At 35.1% G+C, this 19,525-nt stretch overlaps 1 protein-coding gene across 1 annotated transcript in view; it reads right to left on the bottom strand.

Annotated features, from left to right (window-relative positions):
• Positions 1–19,525, bottom strand: part of epha5 (EPH receptor A5) — a 117,984-nt gene that overhangs the window by 22,581 nt on the left and 75,878 nt on the right. Inside the window, exons 4-7 of the mRNA XM_066711051.1 lie at positions 19,011–19,166; positions 18,185–18,520; positions 1,693–1,817; positions 361–520 (exon numbers count right to left, since the gene is read on the bottom strand). Coding sequence (XP_066567148.1) covers positions 361–520; positions 1,693–1,817; positions 18,185–18,520; positions 19,011–19,166 — 777 coding nt within the window. The remainder of the gene's footprint in view (positions 1–360; positions 521–1,692; positions 1,818–18,184; positions 18,521–19,010; positions 19,167–19,525) is intronic.

Here is a 19,525-nt window from a genome sequence, read left to right as displayed (position 1 = left end):
GCAGTTACCAAACAAAGTAATTCAGCACAAACCATTGTTCAACTGCAATATTCAATGCTGTGCTCATGGAAATATTATGGAGAGTATACGTGCACCGAGAGCTGGTAATGACTTCAGTGTTCATTTCATAACAGATCCCCTGAAGAACTGTCCTTTCAATTAGGAAGCTTTGGGTATAGCTGAATCAGTATACATCTGTTTGACAAACCTCATAACAGACTTTTGTTATGCTATAGTCAACAGCTTCAAAGGTAACATTTGAACACATATCTTTTAATGTGCAATGTGAATCCTACACATCAATTTGTTTTGCATTTGTTTAACCAAGAAATATTGTCAACAAACGCAGAGAATACTTACAATAGGGGCTGGTTTCAAACTCGAACCTGCGACTGAAATCTCCATACCCGGCTGCGGTCCGAGCTCGGATTTGAAACACATACACTGAGGCAGGCTTCAGACCATCCGCCGTGATCTCGGTCTCCTTTGACTTGATGATGGTGTAGCTTGTCTCCTGATCCTAATAGTAAAGAAAGTGGATACAAGGAGATATGTAACACTTCAAAGAAGGATCTATCTAACAGACTGATTCTTCCAAAACAGCAGTAGAGAAAGCCAAAGGTGGGCCCATAGATACAATCAGTAGACAACTGGGACTAATCACTAGACTCCTTATCCCTCAACACTGTGTTAGAGGGCATTGAAGCTATTTCAGTGGTTGGGGGTTTGCCTCTGTTATTCACACAATCGTAGTCAACATGCGAGAAAAAAGTTAAGTCCTTCAGACAAATGATGTCATTATGTACTTATCTTCTATTCCAACCTGCATGTTCCTTAAAAGCCTGATTCCTTTGGTTTGTAAAAGATTACAGTTCAGAGCTAAAAGGTGACATGTAATCATAAATAAGAATCAATACAGCTTTACCTTCATGCTATTTGAAGACATTAGCCTGCCAACTGCAGTAAACCTTGGCTTTTATCTACCTATTTGTGTTATGTTGTTTATCTGCCCTTTATCCCCTCCTCCCTCCCTCCTGTCTGTCACATACAACTTGTCAAGATAAATACTATATAATAGCATTCTGTGGGTCTTTTTCTTGAGATTTCTGTACTGCTATATGTTGTCACCTTCAAGACCTGTATTCCTTTCATAACATATTATTTGAAGGAAGTGTTTTCACATTTTGGAGCAAATACAGCAAAACCGTTCTTTGGTTTGGACTGCATTTTAAGGATACAGCATTTGTTCCCAGAGTTCACTGTTTCTTTTTGGCCTCCCAAGCACGTCACTCTCTATATAACTCCACTGTGTCATATCAATATAGGTATCCATGGCAGTGCAATCAATTCAGCTTTTCTTATAAGTTAATACAATCATTGGTTTGGTTGTTGCAGACTTAATGCTGTGCTACATTTACATTTACATGTTTATGTGCAAGGAGAATATAAGTTGTATTCTGAACGTGTTCTGAATAGCTATTCCATGCCATGTAAACAGGGTATTCCAAATTAATATGGCAGTATTCTGGATAGCAGTATATGTGAAACTCAATACCCCCCTGATAAAGCCCTACCAGGCCCGAACTCAGTTTCAACTCATGTTATTTAGAATGATGGATCCCTTCCGATTGGAGACTAATTACGAATAACAACAAAGCCTCTCTGTTTGAATACCAATGTAGTTACTCTTACCTTTTCAAAATATTTGATCTCATATTCCAAAATGATGCCATTGGGGCGGTCTGGTTCCTGCCATGACACAGAGATGCTGTTCTTTGCTGTTTTTCCTTTCTTTACAAAGCTGATAGGTGAAGGAGCTAAAAAAACAAAACCAACAAAAAATCATGTACAAAATTTCTGATTGTTGATTAAAGCACTTTCAAGCTCTGGTTGTTCTATTACCATATACTCACTGATTTAATGTAAACAATAGAAAACATAAAAATAGCATTCTCATTAAATTGTAGAATTTTAATTTAACAATGTAAACACTAATGGTAACTGATGAAAAAGACTATTCTGGAAGTTCACTGTGTCAACAACGTGTTATCCAATATTTCCAATATTTTGTATATTTCATACATTCATACATACACATCTAATTTAAAACAAATAATATTATAATTTCAATGTTTTTGTTGACTTCTCCTTGCATTCTATGGAGTTTCACTGTTTTCCATCGAATCCTTATGTCCTAATAAAGCTTCTTATAAATACTTGAATACCTGTGTTAATTACAATAACAGGAAATATCTGTTTTCATAGCTTTTCAGTCTATGATTTTCAAATGATTTTGCTAATATATTGTTAAATATTGTAAAACAACATATAATAGAACAGATGCATAATGTAGGAAGAATAGCTTGGGTTATTAATATGTTCTCCTTTAAGTGGAGGTTGTTATTTATCTTTTTTTTTTTTTACCATTTATCTCCATACACTACAGCTTACTGTTACTGAGGAATGGCTGCTTTGAATTAAAGGGTCAGATATACCTTGAAAGTAACTCACTTAAATCCAACTCCTGTAGAAAAGGGTTGTATCCTTACTTTTTTAACATGAATATTAAATTTGTATTTTTTTAAAATGAGTATTATGTTCCGGTCGTTTACTGTTATTCAGAAATCTTACTTCAAGTCAGAATGTGAATATGTTGTATGGTATGGTACAATGCATGAACAACCAAAAGTATTTAAGGACACACCCCTATATCAATTTGCATAGTTCTGTAAAAGGATGATTATATCCCAGACACAGAAGCTGTTACTTGCATAAAAGCTGTGTATATTTTCATGTATATGTTGAAATACATTTGATGAAACTTTTATTGAGTCGATATTCTCACAGAATAATGAATTTTTATTATTTAGTCATTAGAGTTGGAAATATTCAAAGAGTAAGAGAAACACAGGTGAGATTCCAGTGCTCTTCAGAGAAAATACAGGGACTAATTTTATGTATTTATACTCTCTGAAAAGCATGTTTATTCTGAAAAAGATATAAACTTAAAGCTTGCTTAAAAATCATTGCAACCCTAATTTTTGCATAATGCCCAATCGTCACTGATTCAGTGAAGTTAGGAAGGTACTGATTGACTGATTTATCACTTCACATCAAAATGCAGCTGCTTCAGTTTTAATTTATGGTTCCCTTAATGTTTTTAAGATTATCTTAACTGAAAGACTATATTCACTTCAACAAGTCTTTCAGTAGTATTTGAACTGAGATCTTTATTTTACTTATATATATATATATATATATATATATATATGTATATATATATATATATATATATATATATATATGTATATATATATATATATATATATATATATGTATATATATATATATACATACATATACACACACCAGAGCTAAAAGGGTGTTCTCCATAGACTAAAACTAGTATGTCTCAGAGACATAAACACATCTGGTGTTCAAAGTGGACAGATCCTATACATGTATTGCCGTCAGTTATGGTCTGCTGTACACCTTAAAGGAGAATGGTAGAAAGAGGATCATGTCTAGGGGTCAATTCTGCACTGAATTGACCCCTAGACATGAACCTCCATCTATCATTCTCATTCTTCAGTGTTATGTGGATCATTGAATGTTTCAACTATATTTGCTAGAGGTGCTTTTGCTTTTCAATTGAATTTAAAAAACAATGGAACCCTAATGCAGATTGGTTAGTGTTTCAATAAGAAAATAACAAGATTAACTAAACTTGATTCTGTTACCTTTTTATTCATGACTTCACAGCTTATTTTTATTAAGTTGTGTTCATATTAAAATTGGGATCAGCACTTACTGATAGGAGTAACATCTGTACTAAAACACTAACTTTGATGCTTGACAAATGGAAATGGGTGATTTCCCTTATAAATAAAACATAAATAAGAACATAAATTAAATCTGGCAAAGGAATTAAAGACCTATTAGGCTTAAACTGCAACACTGGCAGAATAAGACATGAGAATTCACAAAGCTTTTAGTAAAATACATGTATATTACAGATCATGTCTGAAACATAGAGGGATAAATAATAATAGCTCAAATGTATTTTTATTCAAAAAGGATGATGCAAATTGTTTAAATATCAAGATATACATATTTCAGCAAAACATTGTGATAGTTAATTGATACATTAACTAATTGAACCTAAAATGAAATGCTTTGTTTTCGTGCATACATTCGTAGGTAATTTAATGAATGCCAGACCTACAGCTTTAAGCAACTTCATATATCCACTGATTCGTAAAGCTGGGCAGTCTCAACTGTTCCTATTTCTTTTCTTTATCTTTTTGTTTTCTCAATATCTTTGAAATCAATAACACTATAGTTAAACTGGGAGTGCTTGAATGTATGGGATTCTCTGGAAGCTGTACAGAAAATCAATTCATTTAAACTCTTTTAAATTGGTTTATGATATGTGTAGGGGAGTGGGGTTAATATATCAAATTCTAAAAAGCTACAAATATGATATATTGTAGATGTGGCTTCTTTTCATTGATAATTGTCTCATGCATTGTGCTGTAAAGCTGCGATAATCTTGACAGACAAAAAGAAGCCTAAAAAGCTGCCATACTTTTCTGCCAATAAAATCTGGAATGTCGTAATTCAATCCTATTATATCTTCCTCAATGGAAGTGTTAAAGTGTAACCGTGAGATAAAGAGCAATTAAGTAGATTCAAACGATCCCTGTGGTACTGTTATGATAGCTGCTCTGCAACCCTTGCTGCATTAATGTTACAATACACTGTGCAGAAGGAGGAGAGTAAAATAATCTGATATATACGTTAGAAAAAAGAAGAAAAAACAGAGAAACTGTATCCCAGTGCCCAGACAAAACTACAATCATTCCATCTTAAAAGCCTGTAATGGAATCCCTAGCAATATGATCTCTGAAAAGACAGAAAAGAGATACAGTGAAAAGCTGATCTTCAGAGGTAACTATTCCACGGTCTGGTAAACAGATCATGCAGGCTTTCTCATTCTACCAGCTCTTAAGTTAAGTTAACTTGCTATTATTTAATCCCCACTGTGATGCTCCCCACTCTTGCATCTTATTTTATCAGTGCTTATTCTTTCCCTTTAAATTGCCTTAATTATAACAGCTTCTCTGCCGGTAATTATGCCTGTTTTGACCCCTCTGCCCATAGTGCTGATGTAAGCATTACCACATATCTGCTTTTACTTGAACTACCCCTTATCAGAATCATGTGCTGTATTTATATTCAATCTTAATTTACTTCAGTAAATGTATGTATGTATTTATTAGCAAATGTCCTTATCCTCAGTTACAAAAGTGCAGTAATACTATCAGTACAAAATAGAGTAAAAATATATCCTAGTACAATAAGGTCACTAAGAATTATAATAAAACAGTCTTATGTGTTGACAGTAACTTGTTTAACCTTTGTCAAATGCAGCATGTTTATTATTATTTGTATTATTATTAATATTATTATTATTATTATTATTATTAAAAATAAAAAACAAAATCTGACCATGAGTTCTTGAGTTTAGATTGAAGGATCTGTGTTGTTGAAAAGGTGAGATTATCGAACACTAGACCCACCTCTGTTCAATGTCAACAGTGCTCAAAGAGAAAAATAATTGTAGCAAAGGTGCAGAAAGGAATATACTAGATATTCTTTTTTATTGTTATTATTGTACCAGTATTGTATTTAGGCTCACTGGGGAAAGCCACACTTTAAATCCATCATGGCAGGACTTCAATTAATGCCAGGTTTAGAGTTCACTTTTAATTAACACTAGCTCTGTACAGCTTTTACATGCAGAAACAATAGGAAACATGTCACCGGATATGTGATAACACTCTAATTAATTCCTCTGACTATAAAGTGTGAGCAATTTCTCATGAATGGTCTGTTGCTAGAAATGGAAATAATTTATCTAGCTAAAGCAGTAGTAAAACACATCATCAGTATGCTGTCTAAAAAGCTGTAGGGATTGTGAAAGCCAATATATGAAGTGAAGACACAACCTAAATTGTTGAAATTATGTAAAAATGTGTAACAATTTGTACATTGAACAGATGCTTATTAAGACTGTGACTAAATATAAATGTACACTTCCGAGATTGCAGTAACACATTATCAAATGCATTTATGAAGTTGAATAAATAGCATGCTTTAATGTAAAATACCATTTAAGTGACATAGGTGGACCATATGTGGACTTCTTTGTCTCTCTCTCTAACGATAGTAAAGACAGGATAGCTGCAAGAAATTAATTAATTCAACTGTTCTGTTATGAATGAACAGTAAAATAAAATATTCTGTTGCTGTCCTTTTCATTCAATGGATTGGACTTCTCTGGCTATCTGTGATTTATATCCACACCTCCACAGTGCATTTGGTCAATCAATACTACATAAAACATTTGAGAAATAATTTGTTTCTCTTTTTATTAATCAATTGAATTATTTAATGTAAGACCATACATATTGCACAGAGGAATTCAGACTATTTGGCCAACATCATGGTGTCACAATGCTTGGTGTTGGTAAACAAGCCTGATTTAGAGAAGTTTTGAGACTAACAAGATGAAAACCCCTGGCACTAATGTAATACTTAGATGCCAATCAGGGTATAAAGAGCAGTACTGCCAACTGGATTAAAAGCCAGATCTCTGCATGGTAACATTGGTTTTCATGGTAAGCAGTGGATAGTTGCAGAAATATATGGCAAGTCATTTGATTTTCAGAGTATAACAACTTTTTGGTCAGCATGAACACAGACTATTAGTGATTATATCAGTTGATATTATAAAATGGAAGTCATTCGTTTTAGGGACTGGTACATAGACCAGATTAGAGTTTTTTTTAAATGCTTTAAAATTTCTACCCAATAATAATGTGATTGACTATGGACAGTCAATCAGACCCCCACTGTGCTACAGATTGGACTGGGCATGTTGTGTGTTGCTGGAGTTGGTCAATTTATATCCAACTGGTTTTGGAATACGGGGCATTGAACATGTGGAGATGCCTCGTGACAGTGGGATTAGTGGTTTTCTGTTGTTTAATGCTGTATATGAGCTGTCATATAGTTTGTTAAACTTTGCAATAATTGTATACAGCATGTGCAACTTGTATTGTACTCAAATTGATTTTTTGGGGAATGCATAATGTGTTGATAGATTATATGTACAGTTTCCCTATCAAATGGCATTAGTTTCACTGCAATTTAATTACATTTGACATTGGTGGAAAGCTAGAGGATAAAATAGCCTGTGTGTATATCTGTTTTGTTAAATGTATTCAGTAACCTACTGATACATATATTATATATATATTTACCAACTGATAAAATATTGGGGCATATTGTACATTGCTATATTTTTGAATACAGTGTTTTTTGATATGGATGTTCCTGACTGAATTTGCTCATAGTTGCCATCTGGAATGATTCCACCTTTTTCTTCTATCATCTGATATTAGAGGGATAGGCTCCAACACTAGCTCACCATCTGCCAGACTGGTAAACCCAGGGTGCCAAGGACAACTCATTAAGAGTAATTAAGAATGTTGGCTCTGAGAACCTGATACAGAATAACTATCATTTAAGCTTTTGAAGACAACATCTTTGTTGTAGAATGAGAAAAATGAAAAGAGCAATCAGCATTTCTACTACCCTACAAGATTCAGTTCTGAGCTGATTTATCTTATCTGTAATATGAATGTTATTCAGGGGTATGAATAAAGCAACAGTAATTACTTGCACCTGCATGTCATTGAATTAGCTCAGCAATCTGGTTCAGGCCAAAAGAAGGAGAAACATAATTGGAATGAATGCATTTTATAGTTATTCTTCAAAAAAGAAAGCTGCAGATTTTGAACGTCTTGTAAAACACACTCTCTCTCACACACACACACACACACACACACACACACACACACACACACACACACACACACACACACACACACACATATGGCTGTAGTTAAAATCATCCATACCCTTCTTTTGAAACAATATTATTCTGTGGTTCATTTAACTTAATAAACACTTCATTAAACTATACTTTTAAATTTATTTTATTAATATCAATCTTTTCAGAGTTTCTTTAACAGCTATTCAACCTAGAGAAAAACATAGTGTCCAATTGATTTAAATTAAAACAACGGTGTGTAAAAGGTTGGGTACCATGTGCCATTGAATTAAAGCTATTGAGCAAGCCCAAGTTAACTGATTTTTCAGAAGCTCAGTTACCCTCAATTACAATTAATGGTTTCCTCATACATTATAATTAAGAAACAACAACAGCTTATCATATGTTAAACATCAGACAAATAAGAAGACAAAAACTGAAAGGTTAAAATGTAACCAGCCATCTTTGTATACACGTCAGTAGAATAGTGTAGCTTGTTAATGTCTAAACATGACAAGTTGTTACAAGGTCTTTCGATTTATACAATACAATCTCTGTCGAAACGTTAATAGCCAGTTACTAACCACAAGTACACATTGTTCTGCTTTACAAGCAACATGATTACATTAAAAGGAAATAAAGTTCAGTATCAGAAACGGTAACACTGATGTATTAAAATAACTTGCTATAGTTTAGATTTTTTTTTTAAAGGTGTCCTTTGTATGTTCAATTCCAATGCAATTTCAATGTAAAAACCCACTGGTAGATGTCATTTTATCATTGGAGTGGGACTTACAGTCACGGCTGTTGATTAAACCCCATTCTCCATTGCTAAAGGCAGTAATGCTCAAGGACTTGTGTAGACCACTGAAAGCAGTTCCTATATGTTCCTTGAAGCTCCTCCAATATTGTGTGTGCCGAGACAAATATTTTCTCATCACAATTCTGTTGACACAAAAATTGAAAATACGTTCTTTACTGCCTATTTGTTTTAATTTTAATGGATATTAACTGCATTCATTCTGGAACTGCCTCCATTCTGGAACTCCCAATGTGCCCTTTAAGTCACAACATATATCTTTACATAAATTGTATTAGTCACAAACTGTTTGGTTGCTTTTAGTAACAAGGACTACCATTATCTGATGTTATAGTAATGTAATGTATGTAGTAGTAGTAGTAGTAGTAGTAGTAGTTGTAGTTGTGGAATTCAGAAATATATTGATGTTTAAAAAATAATGTTTCTAAATAACCAATTAAAATGACAGGTTAAAAAAGAAAATGTGTCTGGTAACACAGACCCAAATTAGCACTGGTTATGGACTAGCCAATGCTATTTTAGGTAGAGTATTCCAAGTCTACTACTAATTGAGGTCTGTGAATTAAAATAATTAAAGCTTGAGCATTCCAAGACCAAAACATATTAATCAGATTTACAATGGAAGAAATATATTTTCCCATATATATTAATGAAATATATCAATCTAAAAATAATATAAAATACATTTTTTGAATATTAGTGAGAGATATAATATATAAATGATTACAATGAGACTTTATCTATCTATCTATCTATCTATATACAGTGAGGGAAAAAAGAATTTGATCCCCTGCTGATTTTGTACGTTTGCCCACTGACAAAGAAATTATCAGTCTATAATTTTAATGGTAGGTGTATTTTAACAGTGAGAGACAGAATAACAACAAAAAAATCCAGAAAAACGCATTTCAAAAAAGTTATAAATTGATTTGCATGTTAATGAGGGAAATAAGTATTTGATCCCCTATCAATCAGCAAGATTTCTGGCTCCCAGGTGTCTTTTATACAGGTAACGAGCTGAGATTAGGAGCACTCTCTTAAAGGGACTCTCCTAATCTCAGCTGGTTACCTGTATAAAAGACACCTGTCCACAGAAGCAATCAATCAATCAGATTCCAAACTCTCCACCATGGCCAAGACCAAAGAACTGTCCAAGGATGTCAGGGACAAGATTGTAGACCTACACAAGGCTGGAATGGGCTACAAGACCATCGCCAAGCAGCTTGGTGAGAAGGTGACAACAGTTGGTGCGATTATTCGCAAATGGAAGAAACACAAAATAACTGTCAGTCTCCCTCGGTCTGGAGCTCCATGCAAGATCTCACCTCATGGAGTTTCAATGATCATGAGAACGGTGAGGAATCAGCCCAGAACTACACGGGAGGATCTTGTTAATGATCTCAAGGCAACTGGGACCATAGTCACCAAGAAAACAATTGGTAACACACTACGCCGTGAAGGACTGAAATCCTGCAGCGCCCGCAAGGTCCCCCTGCTCAAGAAAGCACATGTACAGGCCCGTCTGAAGTTTGCCAACATCTGAATGATTCAGAGGAGAACTGGGTGAAAGTGTTGTGGTCAGATGAGACCAAAATCGAGCTCTTTGGCATCAACTCAACTCGCTGTGTTTGGAGGAGGAGGAATGACCCCAAGAACACCATCCCCACCGTCAAACATGGAGGTGGAAACATTATGCTTTGGGGGTGTTTTTCTGCTAAGGGGACAGGACAACTGCACCGCATCAAAGGGACGATGGATGGGGCCATGTACCGTCAAATCTTGGGTGAGAACCTCCTTCCCTCAGGCAGGGCATTGAAAATGGGTCGTGGATGGGTATTCCAGCATGACAATGACCCAAAACACACAGCCAAGGCAACAAAGGAGTGACTCAAGAAGAAGCACATTAAGGTCCTGGAGTGGCCTAGCCAGTCTCCAGACCTTAATCCCATAGAAAATCTGTGGAGGGAGCTGAAGGTTCGAGTTGCCATACATCAGCCTCAAAACCTTAATGACTTGGAGAGGATCTGCAAAGAGGAGTGGGGCAAAATCCCTCCTGAGATGTGTGCAAACCTGGTGGACAACTACAAGAAACATCTGACCTCTGTGATTGCCAACAAGGGTTTTGCCACCAAGTACTAAGTCGAAGGGGTCAAATACTTATTTCCCTCATTAACATGCAAATCAATTTATAACTTTTTTGAAATGAGTTTTTCTGTCTCTCACTGTTAAAATACACCTACCATTAAAATTATAGACTGATAATTTCTTTGTCAGTGGGCAAACGTACAAAATCAGCAGGGGATCAAATACTTTTTTCCCTCACTGTATATATATATATATATATATATATATATATATATATATATATATAGTTATCTTAAAATTGAATCAATACAACCAATACAAAACACTCAGAAAACATAAACACATCACATGGAAAATAAATATATATATATATATATATATATATATATATATATATATATATATATATATATAGATCTGTCCATTTCAGGAGTAATAGACCTGTCACTTGCTGGGTTTACAACAGTTCTAGTGGTAGCTCAGTGGGAAACCTGTCCTTGTATATTTGATATACCACCATAAGTGTTCATCTTGATGATCAGCTTAAAATGCATCATCATGGGAGATCATGTACCAGTTAAAGCAGCTCAGCCAATATTAACATCTCCTTTAAGTGACAGTTTGCATTGATGTCCTCATAAAGTGCCAAAACAAAGCTCTCTTTTAAGAACATTTCAGGATTCAGAATTGTATCGCTGCTTTTCGGTCTCTGTGGATATTTTATTTTCATGTAGTTGCAATTCACATCACATAAAAAAAAACAAAAAAACAGCATCATATCTTTTGAGAGTGAATGTGTACCACACAACATGTGATGGATGCTGAGTCTCTGTGAAAATGTTATGACTGAAGACAAAATAATATGTGTGCATGCACCATTTCTAAATGTGCATTGTTTAGATTTTTACTAGTCATGTCCTGCACCAGTAAAAAAAAAAAAAGATACACATCCATCAATCTGATAGAAGTATAAGTGAGGTAAGGTAAAAGTGAGAAAAAGCATTTCCAAACACATGCCAATATTGTTATTTGGGATATTGTTCCCATAATTGTACTTGCCAATCAAACATTACAGCATAGGACAATATATTCTTAGTAAACACTAGAAAATCTGTGATAAAAAATATTAACAAAACTATTTAAAGGGACCAGTAAATCATAATTTCACAATAATATTGTGATAAGAAATGAGGGATCACATGAGCAAGATAGATCTGTCATAGTACTGAAGAATATTTATGTATGAGTATGTTTTACTAGAACCTGTACTGTTTCCAAGGTTTTTCTGAGGGGAATAGTAGACATTGTTGTATTCAGATAGTTATTGCCAAATGGTTACATCACCCTAAAATAATTAACATATTTAATTTAAATTTAAATCACAGGATTTCCATATATCATATTGTGACTACAGAGTGGATGGTATAATATCTATAATATCTATAATATAATATCAATACATGTAAATGTAAAAATGCTGGTATTATTAGAGACATTACATTTCAACATTCACTCCAGAGTGTATCAATGTCACTTGTTCAAATGTTCCTTGTTCCATTTCAGTATTTTGTAACTCATATTTAATGAGTGAAAGCTATTTTTAGAACCCAGTCAAACTGCATTTGAATTTGCCTCCTCATCCTAAACCTCCACCCAAATTAATTGTACAGTAAACAATACCACTGAGATATTGTTCATCATTCCCTTAGATATTACCCACGACCCTGTGGATGCCATTTGACAGTGAGTGCTACAGAAATAATATAGGACTGTCATAACTGCATCATGAAGTCTTTCAAACTAGTCCTTTGTACAATTCTCAGAGGTCCATTAAAATAGAGGAGAATGTTCAATTCACTGTGTGAATGATAAGTCACATCAACTTCTCTTTATGACACACAACTCTAATAGTGTTGTTGTTGTTTTTAATGCATATTATCAGTCACTGATAAATGGCATAACATACTTAAGATTTCCACAATTGCATCTGTATTTCCATGTGAGCTGGTGATATTGGGGAAGCCAGTCTTAACCACTGTGTTTCAGATTACACACAATCATTTTGTTTTCACTGTGTCTTGCTCTCACTTCAGGTAGCCACATTTACATTTTGAATTCAGCAACCAGATTTGCCCCGACCTGTAATGGCATCTTTTCATTAAGCTCTTTCACTTCAATCAATTCAATAATAAAGGAAAACAAAATAAATGAAGAAAAAGAACAAGAAAGTTTCCTCTATTGGACAACTCTTCGAGACACCATTTAATAAAGCAGCCATATATAAAAGTTGTCATTTTTTTAAGTCTCCACAATGCAAACAGTATCTGAATGGCTTCTAGGCACAAATAACAAGGACATTATCAATGAAACTCTAGCCTCTTCCTTTCTGGAGACCCATTAATGGCTCTTCAAAGTCACCACATATCCCTGAGGATGAGTGCAGCCAGTCTTTTACTGAAATGAAGCCCTGTTTAAGAGCAGGTGGCTCCTTTGGGAAGACGCTAAGCACTCTACCACACCTGCAAAATCACCAGCAGAAAGAGTGCATACAATGCCTTACCTATAATAAGGTCTCCATAGGATCCTTCTGGCAAAAGTGTCAAAAGGAATAGGTTACCATTGTGCCATGTCTGCCTAAAAACTAAAGGCTATGCACTGAGGAAAACAAATCTTGATGTGACATGCTGGTATCCCCAGTAGTATTTTAAAGCAGGTAACAATTACTGGTTATATTATATATTTCAAATTCAGCTACACATTTAAATAAAATAAGAACATTTCATCTGAAAAGATTGCCTTTCTTCTCTGTAATTTACACACACAAAATTGAATGTAAAATATGTCTGAACAAACACAAAGATCTATGTAAAGTAACTGCTGAATAAGTTTCATGCAAAACTTGTTAGACCTAAAAAAAGTATAAAAAACTGAATCAAATGTACTAGTAACAATAATATGCTTAATGTTATGCTTACATGTAAAGGTGTTTTAGCATTATACTGAAAATGCTAGCCAACAAGCAACCTTTTGAACCAATTAATATATTCAACGCATAATAATCTTTGTATTCAGTCATGAAAAACTTCATAGGTAAGAATGAGCAAACATTTTACGTTGAACTATCTGTTCAAAAGGTGCTCAAGCTGAGGAAGAAGATACATCATTTGAAGGCACAGAGTTAATCTGAAGAAGAAGCAAGACTGATGTAAAGGTAATGCAATAAAACTGCCACTTACAATTCAATAAAAGGGTGAAATGTTATCAGTTGTTCTCATTTGACGGTATGCTTCAGTTAGACACTGTAAAATTGTTCGTTTCGAAAGCCGTTACCTAATGAAACACTTCACTGCTGTGTGTAACAGGTATAACAAACTGTCTTGGTCTATCCTAAGTAATTACAGTATTAATTCAGATAAAGAAGATTATGCATCAGCATCCATTAGGGTCATCATTACTTTAATGAAAAGTCAATACCAGCTGCTCCCACAGGAGAAGCCCTCCTCTGTGCTAGAGAAGGCAGCGAGGTGCAAACAGTGCATTATTAAATATACATGACACTGGGAATTATGGCAAGGCAGCATAATTGTATTCCTTTCCATAATCAAATAGTTCAGGTCTTAAGGGTAGGAGGACCAGGTCTGTTCTTTATGTAAGAGCTGTCCTCTATTGCTCGGAGTCAATGATCGTTCAGAGAAAATGTAACTAAACCATGAAGTAACAAGTACTAATTATATTTTTTAATACATAATTTTTGCTCTTGCATTTGTATAGGAACTGCTTGCTTTACTGAAGCTATGGATGAGACACCAACCACTGTCTTCATAAAATAACCTGATATTTTTTCCCCTACTTTAAAATCTCAATAGGTATTTCTATATTATTATTTCCAGTAAAGCTATTTTTTCCTTGCAAATGAAGAATCATTTTCATTTCAGTTCAGGATAATTTCTTTGAGATTGGATGGTGTTGCTGTTTTGGAGAATAATTTACCAGCCTGAATCATAGCTTGCTCCCTCACCATCACACTTGCAATCCAGGGGACAATTGCCCTAACCCCTTGAAACCACATTGCCAGTTTTTAATGAATCATGGGTTTAAGGTTGATGTACAGTGGGATACTGAAATTGTATTCTCTTGATGATTCCTGTATTACTTTAACACATCTGGGTCAACTAGAGAGCAGAGTTACAGAACAAACAAAGCATTAACTCTTTCAAGAAAAAATATACCAGTCGAGCATGTTTGAAATAGAGGAACAAAAACATGTTTTTCAAGTTTTTAAATGCTGTGAATGGGGGAGTATTTCCAATAGAAGATTAAATCAAGATTAAATCAAAACATCAAAACATGCTCAGTCTAGAGATCAAATAAAAAAATGGACTCACCTGCCTAGCAAATTACAACTCGATGGCAGTTTGTTTTTGATGAAAAATTCATCCTTCTAAACATTGGAGACATACTATCAGTTAATGCGTTCTTGTCTTGACATTGGTGTGGGTCAAGAGTTTGATTCCATCCAGGCTAGCTAGGATAGCTGGGATTTCAGTTATATCAGTATGCCAGTATCCCAGCTCTGTTTAAGCTTGACTGAGTTCAGGGTATATGGGTAGAAAAATAAGTATAACTATGGATTCTTCCCAGAACACCATGATGTAGACTGAGAAAGCACACTGAAGTGAAAATGTGCTGTAGAAGTGTGGGTGTCTGATATGGAGACCTTCAGCAGCTCCCATGTGGGTGCTATATAAACCATTTCACAAGTACACATATACCTTCCATCTTCCATTGTGAAGGATTCAGTTCTATCTTTTACATAATGTTCGGGTCAAAAATTATTCAAACAGATATATTTCCTTTACTTATGAAGCTCTCTACAGTTCTGCTTGCTGTGGTTCATGATTATCCAGTTTGTTGTTAACTTTCCACAATGTTTAAAGTTCTCTAGACATTTTCTTTAGATGCCATTTTACGTCACACATTGATATTCAGATTTGGCCTATATTTCAACACTTCTGGCAACACTTATTAATGGCATCGTTTAAAAATACACAGCAAGGAGAATGTGAGCAACAGAGAACAAGGATCCCAGGAGAAAAGAATCTGAATTGAAAGTGAAAGCGGATAGCTTACTCTGTGGCATTTAGCTGCTATGGACGCATATGACTTGTCAGCACTGACCTATTATCTTGCAATAGATGACCAGCTTTGCTATCCCCCAATGTTGCTGACTAGAGGAGGTAGATAAGTCAAGGGTAAGGATGTGCTGCTCATATGTGGCACATCTCCAGTACTGACACCTGTCCTCACATAGCCCTGACACAGCCCCAGGGCCTTCATATACAAACATCAGAGTGTTTGGTATCTTCCTAATTTGGAATAGTTAAACTGTTAATCAACTTGGTCCACTGCTATGACTCCTTTATTGACTCAGGAGGAATGTAGGCAGCTATCACGAATCCTATAAAATGTGCTGCCGTGCCATCTGCTTCCTTTCACACCACGGGTCCACAGCACGAACGGCAAAGCTATAGCATTGTAGGGATGACTAATGCAGCTCTAACTGATAACTCTGCAGGCTCACGGACGCCCGTAAGATCAGGACTCGCTGTTCCATGAAAAGCCATGGAAATCCTGGCTCAAGCCCACCCTTGTGAAAAAGTAGTATACTAAAAGTACACTTGTGTCAAAATAGTGCAAAAATAGTATGCTATTAGTATACTATTTTGAACTATTTTGACACAAGTGTACTTTTAGTATACTACTTTTTCACAAGGGCACTCAGCTCCAGCAACATTTGACCAGTTTTGAGACGTGTAGTTAAGTACTGAAGGACATGGATGTGTCTCTATATTTGTGATAACTGTACTATTAGACTTTTGGTGTTATTGTTTATTTTGATGTTTATGAACTCATATAGAGAAGCTCACATTACACCTTGAAGTGATGCACCTTTAGGTTTGATATCTATGTAAATCTTCTCCTGTAGAAAATACACTTCAGAGTTTGGTTAATACAAGTGCATGTGTATCAGTTTCTGCAGTAACCACATTATAAGTTGACAACTCAATGTATTCATTAAAATCAAAGCTTGGTAAAGCTGCAAAGATATGAAAAAATCAAGTTATCCAGCCTGTGTATGATGTTAATAATCTTACATTGTCATGATGCTTATCATAAATGGAACACTGCATATGCAAAAGGTGAACAGTCAGAAGTACAATATTTAAAAAATAGAAAGTACTATCTGAAATACTAAGGCATCTTGACGCCTTTGCACTACTTTATGTATTGCACAGTTCACATTGTACTGTATCATTTGTCTTCACATCCCTCACAAGTTATCAGCATTGCATATTTTCTCATACATTCATGAATGCAATGCAATAGATCATCCATAAACATGACAGCCCATACCAAACTTGTAGTATCAGTTAGATATTTTATCAATCTCAGCCTGCTGAGCACAAGGCTTTCATTATATCTAAATAAAATACAGAGGAAACCATTTATTACAATATATGAACAAGAAATATAAGAGCTGTTACTAAGACACCCTTATACGTAAACATCTAGTTTGAGTACTGATCATTAATCCTGTAGTTAAGCACTTTGGAGCCATTCAAACGGAAGGACATATAACTGAAATATTTCTGACAAACAGGCATATCCATATCTTGGATCTGTTTTCAAACTAATAATTAATAACTTTCCACTTACTGATTATTTCAAAGTTTGAGTAACAATGCAATTAGTAATAGAGGACATGAATGCAGTGAATTTAAACAACTGTTTCTTTGGGGAAAATGTAGAGTAGGTTCATGATTGGAAAATAACAGATGTGAAACTTACTTCAAAGACTTGTAATGTTTACATTAAAGGTTGTGGAGAAAGCATGCATTTAACACAAATGTTTATATAAACTATCTTAATTCCTTCAGGTAATCCTTTTTAGGCATCTGAAGCTTTTTGTTTCTGTTGACAAAACAGAACAGTCTTGACAGCTTTTATTAACTAAAAAGACATAAACATTCATCATACACAAAGAGGAGCTGAGAGCCTTTCATTATAAAAACGACTGAACGGTACTTGTGATCTCTAATGGATATTTTGTTCTGTGTTTAGAGTTTGAGGTAAAGGTGTGTCATTGTATAGTAGGTGATTTGTTTCACTGGTGGTCTGATTAAGTTAAGCAAAGAAACAGTCTTCATGTATGCATAGCAGTAATAGAAGAAATAGTATGAAAATGTTTAGTTAAACATCATATACATGTGTCATGTTCCATATTTTCAAGTTCAATCTCATATGTACATACAGTATGTTCTACAGTGTACATGTTGTTTGGTAAGCGGGGCACCCTGGTGTTTCAGTAATGTACTGACCTGCCTGGTTGGTTGTCACGTTTAGAGAAACAAACTGTCTTGGTAGGGAGGCAAGAGTTGTCACTCCATTGATGGCTTCCACCTCGAAAGTGTAATTTGTGTGTGCCAGAAGATCTGCCACCATCACTGAGGTATTGCGTAAGCTCATCTGCTGAGGGATATACCGGACATGGCTGCCACATTCCTCACACAGTTGAGAGTCTGAGGTGCACTTCTTGCATACAATATTGTAGGTCACATCCTTCCGGCCTCCTGTTTCTGCAGGGGCCATCCATTCCAGGAACACGCTTGTCTCATTCACATTGGAAATTGCATTTCGAGGAGCTGAGGGAGGTTCTGTTTGTGGAAACAAAAAGTCATAATTCAGTGAACCAGTTATGCCACACTTACAAATAATTCAGTGGTCTTTAGCCCTTGCACTGGAGAGCTTCAATGCACTCAGATTTATAGATTGCTCTTAATCATCAATATCCTTCGACTAGAAGCATGTTAATTATTGATCAGTTATTGACCTATACTCTTGCTCAATAAAAAGAACTCTGAAGTTTATTCAGATGTGTGTTCCAAGTGATCCCTAAACTGCTGAAATTACCAAAACACCAGATTGACTGATCTGTATTAAATGTTTTCAAGTTTTTATATTGATGAATTGAAGGTGATATACAAACTGCTGGATCAGGGCTATGTGTGATTAGTTGGAGACATACATAAATCACAAAAATGGAGTGAGGGCTTTACGTGTGTACATATAAATTCATCCTGACTACAAGAGAAACACATTTTGAAGATTATTTGAAGTTACTGTAATAAGACAATAAGTACTTACTTGTGCAGGCCATACTGGACGGGTCACTGTCCCTCTTGAAGTAGCTGTCCTCACACTCGCAGGATGTAGAGGCCTCTACATTGGTGTAGCTGTGTGGAGGACACTTATTGCAGCCTGAACTCTGAGGAGAGGATCTGAAGAATCCAGCTTTGCACACTGGAACAGACACAAGAGAGATTGTGCTTAAAGAAGAAACAAGACCAACACTTCAACTGTATGCAAAAGCTTTGATCTTTCCAAAGGCAGAAGACACATCCATTGACATGACAAGAAAATCTTGGGTAATCGCCATTAACTGGCTCTTTAGGAAGTAGATGTACTCCTTAGCATTGACCTATTTTGTAGTATATTAATAATTGCTCTATTACAGTTTGATTTCAGTCATAATGCAAATTAAATCCTAAAGAAAATACCTATTTCCAAATAAATAAAATTACATTTGTTATTTGAAATATTGGCCTCTAAATAGAAGACTTCATGAGCTTTATCTAGGTTGTAGTTGAAGCACAAATAAA

This window comes from Amia ocellicauda, chromosome 8 (genome assembly GCF_036373705.1).
Source record: "Amia ocellicauda isolate fAmiCal2 chromosome 8, fAmiCal2.hap1, whole genome shotgun sequence".
Taxonomy (NCBI): domain Eukaryota; kingdom Metazoa; phylum Chordata; class Actinopteri; order Amiiformes; family Amiidae; genus Amia; species Amia ocellicauda.
This window is presented reverse-complemented; position numbering and strand designations above follow the sequence as displayed.